The sequence below is a fragment of the Elaeis guineensis genome, chromosome 15 (genome assembly GCF_000442705.2).
Source record: "Elaeis guineensis isolate ETL-2024a chromosome 15, EG11, whole genome shotgun sequence".
Taxonomy (NCBI): Eukaryota; Viridiplantae; Streptophyta; class Magnoliopsida; order Arecales; family Arecaceae; genus Elaeis; species Elaeis guineensis.
The window spans coordinates 55,209,516-55,223,736 of record NC_026007.2 but is presented as its reverse complement, the minus strand read 5'-3'; the positions used below and the strand labels follow the sequence as shown (position 1 = coordinate 55,223,736).

General features: G+C 33.7%; 1 protein-coding gene across 2 annotated transcripts in view; it reads right to left on the bottom strand.

Moving 5' to 3' along the window:
- LOC105058056 (phototropic-responsive NPH3 family protein NPY4) overlaps window positions 1-13,835 on the bottom strand; it is a 28,190-nt gene extending 14,355 nt beyond the window's left edge. Inside the window, exons 1-3 of one of the 2 annotated variants that reach the window (XM_073249614.1) lie at window positions 13,459-13,835; window positions 13,299-13,376; window positions 11,931-12,627 (exon numbers count right to left, since the gene is read on the bottom strand). Coding sequence is in view for 1 of the 2 variants with exons in the window: in XM_010940834.4 (XP_010939136.1) it covers window positions 11,931-11,992 (62 nt within the window). In the remaining variant the exon portion in view is untranslated. The remainder of the gene's footprint in view (window positions 1-11,930; window positions 12,628-13,298; window positions 13,377-13,458) is intronic. The other variant, XM_010940834.4, reaches the window with a different exon arrangement.
- Window positions 13,836-14,221: the final 386 nt, after the last annotated feature.

Sequence of the window (14,221 nt, the reverse complement as noted above, 5' to 3'; positions counted from 1 at the left end):
GAGTCAAAAACACATCACGTTACACACATCAAACTCAGGTGGTGTCTTTCCTTGTTATATTCTATTTTAGCTTTATTATGATTCTCTTCTTCCATTGGGGACAATAAAAATTAAGTTGGGGGAGAGATTAACTAATTTAATTAAGTCCTCAAGTATGATCAGAAATAATTAGTTTTATGTATCTGAATTTTATCTCGATTTGAAGTTAACTAGGCACCCTAATCAATGAGTGATTAACAGTCTAGATAATTTTAGAGATATTGAGAAAGAAATTATTAAGGACGTCCAATTAATGGAAGAATTTAGACCAAACTAAATTTTGGAGTAATTTTAGAACCCTCTTCCCACCATCTCAATGAAAAATCTACTTTATGGGAGTATGGGTGGAAAGGTCGAGGTATACAAAAATTATTTTTTATTATAAAAAAAGATAAAATAAAAAAAAAATTTAATATTTCTCACTAAGTAACCGGGCTGCTTCGCCTAAGTAAGCATTGTTGTTCGCGTCAAAAGGTGAGAATGTGAAGAAACCTCTTGTATAGTCAGTTTTTAACTCGTAGCCTTTTTGATTTGAGTTAGTAAGTCTGAGGGGTGTTTTACACCTAATACCCTAAAGCCAACTGGTTTGGGAGTCATTGGCCTAAAGCTCGTTATAAGAGTCAATTAGAAAGCTTAAGGGGTTTGGACATTGCACTGTCTGTACATGTAAATATTTCTATAAAGAAAAAAAAAGAGAAAGAATAAGGAGACTAAATTGTAAGAAGACAATAAATCCTGCTCACATCAAGTTAGAGAACTTAAAGAGTAAAGTGGAAAGTTGGTGAAAGAAGATCTTTAAAAATTTCTATGGCTAATACTCAACCATTAATTGGATCGAATTGATAATCCAATAAAGTACCTCGTTAATGATCTAATCGGATATCCACTACAGCTAGGAATGTCTAGGATAACTTTTGATTCAAGGATAATTTGGTGCACAATGCTAATGTATCTATTTTACTCGAGGACGAGTAAAATTTCAAGTTGGAGGGTGTGATGAATACTTAATTTAAGTCACTAGAGGCATTAAATATTGTAATAATTGATGTTATTTTATTAAAATTTGATGCTCTCTAGTCTATTTTGCAGGTAATTGAGAGTTTGGGTTCATATGAGTCAAATTAGACTCAAATTAGATCAGACTTGAGTGAATCAAGCAACCAGCTTCTATTCCAGTATGAACACGACTTAAAGATCAATAGAGGAGAATCAATATGAAGATCCAAGGGTCCTTATTCACACTCCCACTTCTCTTTTCATGAAATCCTAGCCTCTCCACTCTATAAATAGAATCCCAAGGCCTCCATCTTCTTCAATCAAGCCAACCCTAAGTTCTCTTCAAGCTTCTCTCTTTCTCTCTCCCTCTTCTTCTTCTCCATAAGTCTAGGGGAGGCACTAACCCTAGCACAACATCATATTCCTCCACAGATTCCTTTTTCACATTCCATCAAATCTAGGAGAGGTCCTAATCCTAGTGCTGCTATCCTTTCTTTTCTACATATCCGCTTCCATCAACTTTTTTTTCTTGGAGTTCCGAGACCAAGCCTTCTAGCCATCTTGCCACTGTCTACATGGAGGAAGACGAAGGATTCAAAAAAATACATCCACCATCGGACGCAACAAGATCAATTTGGTTTAGTTGTCTTGTATCGTAATTTTATTTTTTTTTATGTACACTTTTTTATTTGATTAATGAAACATAATTTTATTATAATTTTCATACTTCTTTCTTAGTTTCTTACAATCAATTATTTTTTTCTTTTATATTTTTGAAATAATCAACTAAGATCTCTGCAGATACGATCCCGACTTACCCTATCTATATAGTAGTGTGTAAGATTAATTTTGGTGTGCTACGACATGCATCATACCTTATTTTTTATAATAAAAAAAAAGAGAAAAAAGAGAATTGATTACTAGTTTTGAAAATTCTCCTCTTCTTTTATCTTTTTCTTTGGAAAATCCAAGTTGAGCAAGTTGAAGAAAAATTTTCTTCTCCATGAATAGATCATCAAGTGATCCAGAAGGATCCTCAAACTAAACATGGTTCACTTTGACTACTACGAGTAAGAGTTGGATAGGATCTAAGAGCAAGATCGACCATATCAGGAAGTTGAATCATATGTCAAATTTTAGAAGATCATAATTTAGTTATACGATACATGATTCAGATGATCATTTTTTTGAAATTGTGTATCAGTTCCAGATCTATAATTTTGGACAAACCTCTTAGAGGTCTAAATTGGGCCAAATTTTCATCATTTAGGTCTCAAAATGGGATGGTAAAACCAAAACTTTCCTTTTCAAGAAAGACTTTGATCAATTTTTTAATTCATGAAGAATTAGATGGAGTGATACCAAACAAAATTGATGTAGAAGTTGAGATCAATAACTCATAAAATTTTAATTTTTTTATGATTTTTTTATATTAATCATGTTTGTTTAGAGAGTTAGTCCTATTTGAATTAGAAAGAGGAATCTAGTCCAAATTGTTCAAGAATAGACATCGTTCTAGAAAATAGGAAGAGAAATCAAATCTGAATTATGCAAGGGCAAATCTCATTATTATAAATAAAGGCTATATACTTTAGTTTATAGGATGGAGAATCAATTAATGAAAGAAAAGGGACTTAAGTCCTACTTTCATAATTCTTCCATTCTCTTCTAGTTTTTTTTTTTTTTTGAGAGAGAGAGATTCAAGTTGAATGAGTTGAAGAAAATCTTTCTTCTCTCAGATTGAATTAGGTTAGTATCAGAGCTTCAGTTCTTTACATCTATGGGAATCTTAGTTTGTAGTCCAGATGCATGAATGGTACAAGCAAATAGGATAAGGGATATCCATGTTTGAAGTACATTAAAGGAAAAAGACAAGTATGACTACTAGTTCTTTCTTGATGGATGATGAGATGAAAGAATATTTCACACAACTACAGGAGAAGGTTGCACAACTCACCGAGGTTGTCTTTAGATTGGTAATACTTTGAACACAAGCACAAGCACTAATAACTCCTATTGTAAAGCATCTCATATGTTTGGAGATGAAGATCTCCCATCTAGCGAGGAGGATGAGCAATCTAGATGTACACAAAATCTTTTTTTTCAATAGTTTATAGTTGAAGCTCGAATCAAAATCTCTATATACAATGGGACCGTTGATACAGAATGAATAGACATCTGGCTAGACCAGTTAGAGATATACTTTACTATCTATGGACACTTTAGTGTTCAGAATGTAGCTTTTGCTCGTTTCAAGCTTTCTAGCTATGCTCTTATATAGTGAACTTCGTATATAAGAAACAATGACATTTCTAATATGACATAAAGTAAATTCAAGAGCTTAATCAAGAAGCAATTTTATCTAATTGACCATGAGGATTGATGGATCACGTAGTAGTACCTGTGGGCAAAAGTATGATCAATCCATATAGGACTATGCCATTGAGTTCTATAAGCAAATAATTTTTTTCAGAATCTCTATTGACAATCATGCAATTTTCATGAAGTATATTGAAAGTCTCCACTAGAGCATCCAATGAAGACATCAGTGAAGCTAGCATGAAGGTTGTTGATTTTAAGGAGAAAAACTGGGCTAGAGAAAACAAGAAAGGCAAGAAGCATGCCAACATAACTCAAAAAAATTATCATAATTAGTACAACCTTTGGAGATATACTAAGAAAAAATGTTGGAAGCTTCATCCCGAATTGAAGCCGAAGGATGATGATTCTAAAAAGAAAGGGAAGGCGGTTTTCAATGCTATAGAGGTTGAGTTGCTCAAACTCAAGCAAGCAGACTCCAAATTAAGTTTGATGACGACGAAATCTGAGACAACAAATGAGATAGATCTTGAGGTACCAGAAAAATTTTTCTACTAGAAGATCTAAGTAAAATAGAGTATCATCAATGCTATTTTAGATCTTGAAAGCTAGAAGAATCTCATCTCTAAAAATTTTATTAAGAAGCTGGATTGTAGAATAAGCCTTATCTGCATCCTTACCCTCTTAGTTGGATTCAAAGAAGATATCAAGTTGAAGATCACCAAGTAGTGCACCTTCAAGTTCACCATTACTAAGAGATATATTGATAAGATAATTTGTGAAGTAGTTCCTTCAAACGTTTGATAGATTATTCTTGGGAGCTCGTACATGTGGGATCGAGATGCAATCTTTTATAGATGACAGAAGAAGTACCATCTTGTAAAGGATAGAAAAGAGTTCATGGTTAGCACCTCTAAAATAAGAGAAAACATAAGCATTGTAATATAGCTTAGGGAAAGAGTTTTGTTAATGCCTGTAGTATGAAATTTTATATCGGCCTAAATCGGTAGGTACACCCCGTACTGAATTGGACTGACCAGGGACTAGTCTGCTTCGAGGCTAAAAATTGAGAAAGGCTCCCGAATCGCATCGAACCTATTGGTTCGGTGCAGTATAACCCAAAACTGCGTGAAACCATGTGGTTATAATCTGTTCAACTTGGTTCGCTTGCAAACCGACCCACACATGAGGTGGGGTGGGGAGGTGGGGTGTTAGGTATTGGGGTGTGGTGGGTAAGGCTAAAAGCAATGAGATAAAAAAGCATACTTCTCTGCCTCTTATTGTTTTCTTTTGTTTTAAACGGAAGGAAAAAACTAAACACCCCAACTTGCCGGATTCTTCATGATTTTATCAAAAAATCAAGATATTTCAATCGAATTCAAGATAATCCAACTTTTTCTCTCTCATTTTTTACTTTTTTAGCCTAAAAATGATAATAAATAAAAAAATAGAAAGAAATTATGCCAAAACTTTTGATTTTGATATGATTTTATTATATATTGTAGATCTTTGGATGATCTACATGATGATGTTAAAATTATTAATTTTTATTAATTATATATTTTTAACATTAAAAATATAAATTTTATAATAAAAATTATAAAAAATAAAATTTAAAAATAATTATAAAATTAGAATATTATTTAGGATAATTCAAGTTACTTTCAACATATAATTAATGTCTGTTTGTAAAGATTTTGATGCATAATGCATAAAATAGCTTAGGCCTAATTTTGAATGAAATTAAAAAATAAATAATATTTAATGCATATTTTTGAGCTTAAAAAATATATATATAGCATCAATGATATATTTCTACTTGAATATAAGCTAAATTTTTAAAATTTTTAAAATTAAAAAATAATTTAATTAATTAATTAATAAAAAAATATATAATCAATTTAAAATATATATATATAATTAGTAATATAATTTAATTAATTTAAAAATATTATTTAAAATATATAATATATTTTTAAAATTTATGAGATTTAAAATTATTTTTTAATATAGAAAAAATAGATATAAATAAAAATTATGAAAAATTAGAAGTATAAAATACGTTATGTAGATATATTTTTTGAAGTTTAAAAATTAAATTTTTTTTTAGCATGACAAAATTTTATTATTTTTATGTAATTATTCAATTAATGTGGTTTGTTAAACCTACAAAAATGAATCCATCAGGTAAGAAGGATCTAGAGTATGACATTGGTTGGGATTATGGTGAGATGCTCTCGACTCGGCACCATTGAAGATGCAAATGGTATAACACAGAGTTCAAAAAGGAAGAGATGACTAGGTTGAAGTAGCACTTGATTGGTAGCTGTCCTGATATAATCATATGCCAGAAATGCTTATAGGAGGTTCAACGGGTAATGAAGCATTTCATTGATTTCAAAGCAGTAAAGAAGAAAGCAAAGTAGAAGAAGATGGAGGTAGACAATCGAACCATAGAGCCACATTCTTATCATATCAGAGAGTTAGAGGAGGCCTCCACTCCAGATGATGAGGAGGCATATATTGAGGCTGCCATTTAGATGAGTCTAGATGATTGGTACCAGTTGGAAGCAATGGTCAGATATAGAGAATGATTTAGACCATCATGCTCTAAATCGAGGTTTAGCTCTATGACTGCTGGGGGAGAGTCCAAGTTTATGAGAACCTCCTCAGTCAGGGAGACTATTAGTAGAGACAGGCATAGTATTTCATTTATGCTGGAAACTTTTGATAGTAAGAGAAAGTCCTTTAAAGAGATTTCAACAGGAGCCGCCATCGATGACTTGAATCTACAGGCTTTCTCAAGTAAGAATTCAAAGTAGTAGAGAATTGATAGGATACTGAAGAAGGATAAGAAAGATATATGGTGAGCTATTAGATTATGGTTTCATTTTAACTACATTCTAGCGAATGCAACAGACAACACATACATCGGTCTGCCATTTTAGCCATACAGACTATTGATCCAAATATAGATCCTCCAGGACCTAAGGATATTTATGGTGAGCTTCTTGGCAATAATAAAGAGGATCTGCAAAGATGAATTTCTTCTTATAAGAGTAAATAACCCACGTACGGATTGATGGTGATGTGTGATGGTTGGATCAATCCTATTAAATAGAGCATCATCAATTTTTTGCCTATTATTGTGAAAAAATATTTTTTTATAAATCAATTGATGCTTTAGATAAGGTATGATGCTATATACATCCTTGGACTGCTGGAAGAGGTGATTGATATAGTAGGAGAGCAGATGTCATGCAGGTCGTCACAGATAATGGATAATAGTATAAGACCTTCAGAGAGTTATTGATAGAGCAATGACCATATATTTATTGGATCTAATATGCTGCATATTGCATCAACCTCAAATTGATGAATATTGTGAAGCTTCATAAGGTGCAGCAGGCAGTAGACTCAGTCCAGATTATTACCAGATTTTTTTACAATTATACATGGATCCTAGCACTGATATGGACATACACTAGAGAAGAGATCTTGAGACTAGATGTCATACGGTTTGCTACAAACTACATAACGCTTGATAGCTATCTAGATAAGAAAGTATCCTTGTGTCAGTTATTTGTCAGTGCCGAGGGCAGAAGAGTAGATATGCAAGGGACGACACTAAAAAAAATCATGTAAAAAATTTGATGATGAGTTAGTCATTCCAGTAATGGGCTGATAAGATAGTAAAGGCTACTAAGCCATTATACGAGATGCTTTAAACCGTGGACCATGAAAGATATTCCTAAATGGGCTTCTTGTATCATATGATCGAGAGGGTAAAGAAATAGATTAGTGAGATAGATACGGAACATACATAAGAATATATCAACATCATCGAGCGAGGATGAGACTATCAAATGGGTAGGGACTTACATCTAGTAGGTAAGCATGAAATCAAAAATCTTATGAAAATTTTTTGCTCTTATACTTTATAAGTTTACTTAATCATTCATGAAATTTATCTACAACTTACCATCTGAATTCGAGATTCTAGTACAACATATTTGGGATGGATATCGATAACGAGCTTCTAAGTGCTCTCCGTAATGCGATTATAAGATGGTGTTCAATCCAGAAAGCATAACTATATGTCTACACAATGTATATTAGGTTAATTGAGGTGTGAACATTTAACTGAATTTGATCTTTAATCAATAATATATTTGTTAACTTAACAAATATATTTTTCATAAACAAAATAGTTTAGAGAGGGGACAAATAGCTTTGGAGTTTCATCGGCTATCGTAAGCAAAAAAAGGATGAATACACGTAAATTAGATATTAATAACGATAAGATTTTGTTGATATTACATGTCTACTAACTTCATACAATCTAATACATAATTTTGCTTAATATTTTTACAGCAAAATGATGGATTGATTTTGAACCATCCATAAATAATTTGAAAAGCATGACTATCTGCATTTTTTTCGAATGGTCTCTTTTAATGACTGTGAGCATACAATCGATCAACTTTCACCCTTATCCATAGTAAGTAGAAAATCATCTGACTTAGAAGCACCTCAACAATCTTATATATGTTCACTATAATTTAAGATTGAGGCTAAAATGCATCTAGAAGAAAGTACAGCTGAAGTACATTGATTCAACGATAGATGATTATACTCTTGATGATGAGGATCCGATGATCGGATGCCTTATAGGCCAGCAGTAGGAGCTGGAGCTTGATAAACTGTGATCTTCTCCACAACCAATGAGTTTGGTAGCTAGAAAGATTTGGGTGGATCCAGAGCAATGGATAGATAGAAATATTCCACATAAGATTTCAGCTATAGCCTAAGGGGCCATAGAGGAGTCATTCATCATGTGACTCCACATCCAAAACATCCTTCCAGAGATTTAAGTGAGAATTGTTGAGATCAAATTGGTCATCTCACTGTCTCATCCTCCCAGGCACTATAAAGTCAGTCACAGAGGGGCACAAGGGGAGGTTAAGTAACTACTCAGTGAAAAGATAAAGAAAAAAAAAAGTTGTTGCTACCTCGATAAAGAGAGTGGAGTCAGCTCACTCAGATTTAGAGACCAGAGAAAGTGATGACAATTTTGATAGTCATGGATTTGATAGCCAGGAAGGGAGTGGAGAACAAGGGACCACTATTCCTAAGCCGTAGCTATAAGATGGTCTTCGAATCATCGGTGAATCTTAATGTATGTATGCTACACAAGATAGAGACCATGATGCATGAGCTGATAATTCCCACGATGATATGATTTCATATAGATAACGGGCTCCTAGAGGTCGTTTAGCATACGATATAGCTGCAGATGACCTCGCATGTGGCGCAGGATCCATGGATGTGTAAGGTTTATCTTTACAATATTATGGATCTTATTATCCACAGGTAGTTTAGAATCTATATGACATAAATATGGTACATTCGAGATATCGTCTTTCAGTGGTTACTACCTTATACAGTCTAAAGCATCTTATGAATTGGATTTAGCTAACGATATATTTGGATAGATATCTCCATAGCCATATATGTACCATCAATCCAAGAATATCTCTCAGAGCGAGAGTTTGAGCAAGAGATCTAAGATGTCCTATAATCCAAAGCAAATACCTTATAGAATGAGCATTCAGAACTATAATACAGCTTGGTTAGAGAGATGGATTGATATTTCTTCTGATTACATGGATGATCTGGATATTTATGAGTATCATCGACACTTGACAAGAAACTAGATCAGTAAAGATTTTGAAGTTAGTATATTATACTTTATAATTTATACTTTAAATATATTTAATATGCTGTATATTTTTTTTATTTTATTTCAAAGTGATAGGAACATTATATAACATAAATGAACATCAATTTAGATCTAAAATAATAAAAATAAAAAAATTGATTGGATTTAAAAAAAAAATGTGTCGGTATAGAATCGATATGTCTGATCATACCAATGCTCGATATGGTATGGTACCGGTACTACACCATACCAATCAGGAATCGATATAGATCCTGGTACCAGTCCCAAAATCCTTGGCTTATAGTAAGTTCATGATGATGGAATGAAAAGCCGATACTATTAATAAGAAGCTAAGCTTTCGTCCCTTAGTTCCATTGATCAATCAATCGAGATCAAGATTGAGGAGTTGCCATAGTTGTCATTGATAATGAGGAAAGACGGCAAGGAGCATCTCTATCACGAAGTCCAAATACGAGAGCAGACCAAGTGGTTCAATAAGATTTGAGAGCAAAGAAAAGCAAGGCAAGAAATCATCTTTGAGCAAAGTCAGATAGTTCAACCATAAGTCAAGAAAGCAGGCATTTTTCCACTTCAATTTGATTTAGTAGTAGCTAAATCCTTAAATAGGGAGAGTCCTAATCCAGAAGGCTTCAAACTCGATGTAGACCACTTTGGCTACTATGAGTAAGAGCTGGATAGGGTACATGAGCAAGATTCTTCATATCAAGAAGTCGAAATACATGCCAATTTTCAAAAAGTCATAACTTAGTTATATGATACTTGATTAAGATAATCTTTTTTTTTTTTGAAAATTAGATATCTTATTGAGATCTATAATTTTGGGCCAGCCTCTTGAGAGCCTATATTAGACCAAACTTCATTATTTGAGCCTCAAAATAGAATGATCAAATCAAAACTTTCTTTTTTGAGAAATACTTTAATCAAAGACTATCTTCTAATTCACAAAGAATTAGGTAAAATGATAGAAGGCAAAATTGATATTGAAGTTTGAGATTTATCTTCTATAAAATTTTAGTATTTGTTATGATTTTATATTAATCATATTTTTTTAGAGAGTTAGTCCTATTCGAATTAGGAAGAAAAATCTAATCCAAATTATTTAAGAATGGATGCCCTTTTAGAAGATAATAAGAGGAATCTGACCCAAAATGTGTAAGGGCAGATCTCATTATTATAAATAAGGGCTTGTACCTTAGTTTATGGGGTAGAGAATCAATTAATAAAAGTAAAATGACTTAAGCCCTAGTTTTATAATTCTTTCATATTTTTAAAAAAAAAAAAAAAGATTCAATTGAGTAGGTTGAAGAAAATCTTCCTTCTTCCTGATCAGATCATTAAGAAAGGGGACTATCCACTTGAAGAATAAAGAAAGAGTCAATTAGCTTTTCTTCACCCCCATGGCAACTAGGGCAACCCCTCAAAGAACCATAGAATATCTAATTGATCATTTCGACCAAGGCAACCAATCAATTGGTTACCCAAGAAGTTGCTTTTTAAGAAAAAAAAAGATCCAATTGGGGCTTCCCGCTCTACCACTGCAATTGGGGCTTACCCTTTGATGAATAAAAGGAGGTTTTTGAATTCAAAACTATGCCAATCCATTTGAATATGTGCTTTTATAGTGGAGCACAAATTAGGAATCACAACATGCCATATAATATAAGAAATTACAAGTGTACGAGATACCCATATAACTAGTAGTATCCTATAATTAATAAAATATATTGCTAATGTACAAACTTAGTTACATGCCCCCTTATAATTCTTATCATGATTTTTTAGATTATTTTTGTTGCTGATGCATAAAAGATTGGGTTATGCAAATTTCTATAACAATGACTCAAAGCTGTGTGATGCACATGTTACAACACAACCAAAATGTTTAATTGTGATTACTTTTGATACTGTGTTTTTATAAGTTAGTTAAGAAATGTGTTTTTAGCTTGGAATAAGTGTAGAAATGTATTATATGGGTTTCCTAGTCCTACATAAATATCCAAGATCTTCTCAACAAATAACCGATGTAGGACTAAATACATGTCTGGATAGGCTCTCACATATAGCATGTTTTTGAGGCGACAAGGGGTCCCACCTCTTGTCAACTTAGTACATAAGCATGCTTAACTTACAAACAAAGAATTCAGTAAAATGTTTGGTTTCTAAATACAATCTAACAGATCATTTCTTGGTAAAATTTATGATTGTGAGCTTAGACAAGGCTAAATTTTAAGTAGAAACAATTTCATAGAGCAGAGAGTATAAATAAACACACTACTTGATTATCAAGAGAGACAACTTGTCACAGAATTACATCAGATAGAATGAAGTGAAGAGCAAATTAGTACAAACCATTTCATGATGGAAAGTATATCCAGTTTATTCTACCTTCTAACTAATTTTAGATGCTAATGGATGGAAGTCAGTTTAGATCAAATGAAGCTTCATGAAAAGTAAATTATTTTGCAGTGCAATTGCTATTAAAAATAACTAACCACATATGCACCCAGATATCACAACATAATCTGCAAACTACCCTGAATATTATTTGTCATCTTCAAAGGTTTCAAATTATTTGGATCATCTTCCCTCAAAAAAAAAAAAAAAAAAAAGGATCACCTACGGACCCTAGAATTAACACTAAGAACAGTCAAACCCAATAAATGATTAACCCTGAAACTTGATCTTATGCAGTCCAACCACAAAAGCTGACAATTAGTAGATTGGGAAAGTAGGCATGAAAAGGAACATCATAGAAGAAGTCAGAGCAGAATAACTAATTACTAGAGCAAGAATTAATATTTCTTTAATAACTAGAATCCTTAAGACGCATCACCTGATGTTGTTCCCATCTGTCTGAAAAGAATCAGGCTTTGAACCAAGCTTCATAAACTTCATTATGGAATTAAAGGAAAACACCTTCTCCTCCACTTCCGCAACACCAAGAGCAGATCTCCCACAAATTCTAAACTGTCAAAAGAACAGTATACCACCACCCTGCATCCCTGGCAGTATAAATAAGAGCCGCAATAGAGAACACTGCCAAGTGTGCTATTACAAAGACAGCGACGCAGACTTTTCAATCTAAGTTGTTACTGAGAATAGGAAGGAAAGACTAGCTTCCATCCCAAGAAGGAAGAAATAGGTCTAGTTTTAAAGGGCCATGCCACTTGAATGAGGAAGAGACCCCGAGTTGCGGTCCGAGGGAGAAGGTAAATTGTTTCCCTGATCCACAGCAGAGCCCACAGGGTCCGGAAGCAAGTGGTCAGGCACAGCAGACAGCCATAGGCTCTCTAGAGTAGTAAACAATTAAGGGAGAGCTGAGACACAGAACAAACACTAAGCTGACACCACCATCCTCCATAAGATTTACTTATGGATTTGTCCCTGATCTCAGCTGTATATTGTGTTCTCCAATTGTCATTTCTTTTTCTTTTCCTTGCTCGCGTTGTTCCAAAAATCTGCAAGATCTAGTGTCCCATGCATAAATGCTTATGCCTCCGGATACAAATTCCTCCAGTTCAACTCAGCTCCTGCAAGACCATAACAGCGCATTAAAGCGAGGAGGAGGAGATCACTGAAAGCCCCGACAACGAGCATCTTTTTTAACAGGTAGAAGGGGGAACAAAGAGACCAAAACAACTGCTTTCCTTGAAGGAATCTTATCAACTTGGTAAAAACACACATCTGAAGGCATATAGAATAACTATAAATTTATGGAAGCCAAGAAAACATGTGAGACTGCATTAAAACTTCAGCACAGTTATTAAAATAATAAAAGAGAATCCATCCAAAAATAAATGGAAAACTTCCTTTGATAAACAAAGAGAAAAATATTGGCATATAGAAATGGATATCAGGGTGGAAAAAGAAATAACAACAAATACAATACCAGTGTAGTAGAATTAAGTGCAAAAACATATGATATCATAGATCGAATACATTGAATAAATTGTTGTATTTTTAAAGTTGGGAAATGTACCAACACGTATCTAGTTATAGTTCCCAGGTAAAAGAAGTTGTTTTTTCTTTTTTAAGAACAAAAGTTGCAAATCTTTAGGAATTCATCACTAATATAACCAAAACCCAGCTTAAAGGGGAAAAATCTCAGAGAGTCCCACATGTTAGAAAAGAAAATGATGAAAAAAGAGACAACTCACAGAGAGGGAGAGAGAAAAGGCAGGAGAAAGAAGAATGAACCAACCTCAAGAGTGTATGATAATGGCTGCCAAAAGCAAGCACTGAAGCCCACCACCAACAGAGGAAACAGAGGAATACAAAACTAAGAGCCAACAAAACCAACATTATTTTGGAAGAGGAAAATAATTAAACTTTTTAATAGGAAAAAAGTAAAGGAAAACCACCTTAAAGTCATGAACTGAAACCCTCCAGGAAGCACAGCAGGAAGCCCATGATGACCCTTCCCATGCTTACACCTCTTCTTTGTGTGCTGTCAGTCCCCTCACTCACCCAAACCCACTGTTGAGCAGCAAAAGTACATGAAGAGGGAGCTCAAAACCAATGACTCACATCCAATGACCACAAGAATTCAAACAACAAGCTCCAAACTCTTTCTCCTTTACCAACTCTCCCACTCTCTCTCTCTAGAACAGAGGATGCTTAAATATCAAAAAAAAGAAAAAGCCTTTCTTTTTCTTCTTTCACTCCTTTTTATTGCCATTGAATACTTCTTTATTAACTTCTTCCAACCCACAGACTCTCTTTTCGCTCCCTCCTCTCCTTCCGTTCCCCTCCTACCAGCCTGCTGTGTTGAAGCTTAAAAGCTGAAGTGACATTTGTGCCCCTGTTGTCACTGCAAAAATTTGATGGTGCCACCTGTCGATACAAGAAAACGTTTACTTTATTTCCTAGGATACCTCTGTGAGTGAGACTTTGAGTATACTAATTTTCAGAATTTATATAATTTTTTTTTGAATGTTCTTATGGATTCAATTCAACAGGGCGTGGTCAATAAAGAATGTCACCTGCTCTTCTTTTTAACTCGTCCCAAGTTCCAATACCTTCCAACCATTTTTTTTTTTTTTAATCGTCAGGTCGACCTTCCAACCAGGCCTGCTTTCAAGTTAATGATGCCCGTGCTCTTTTTCCACCCTTTGTTTTTTCTTG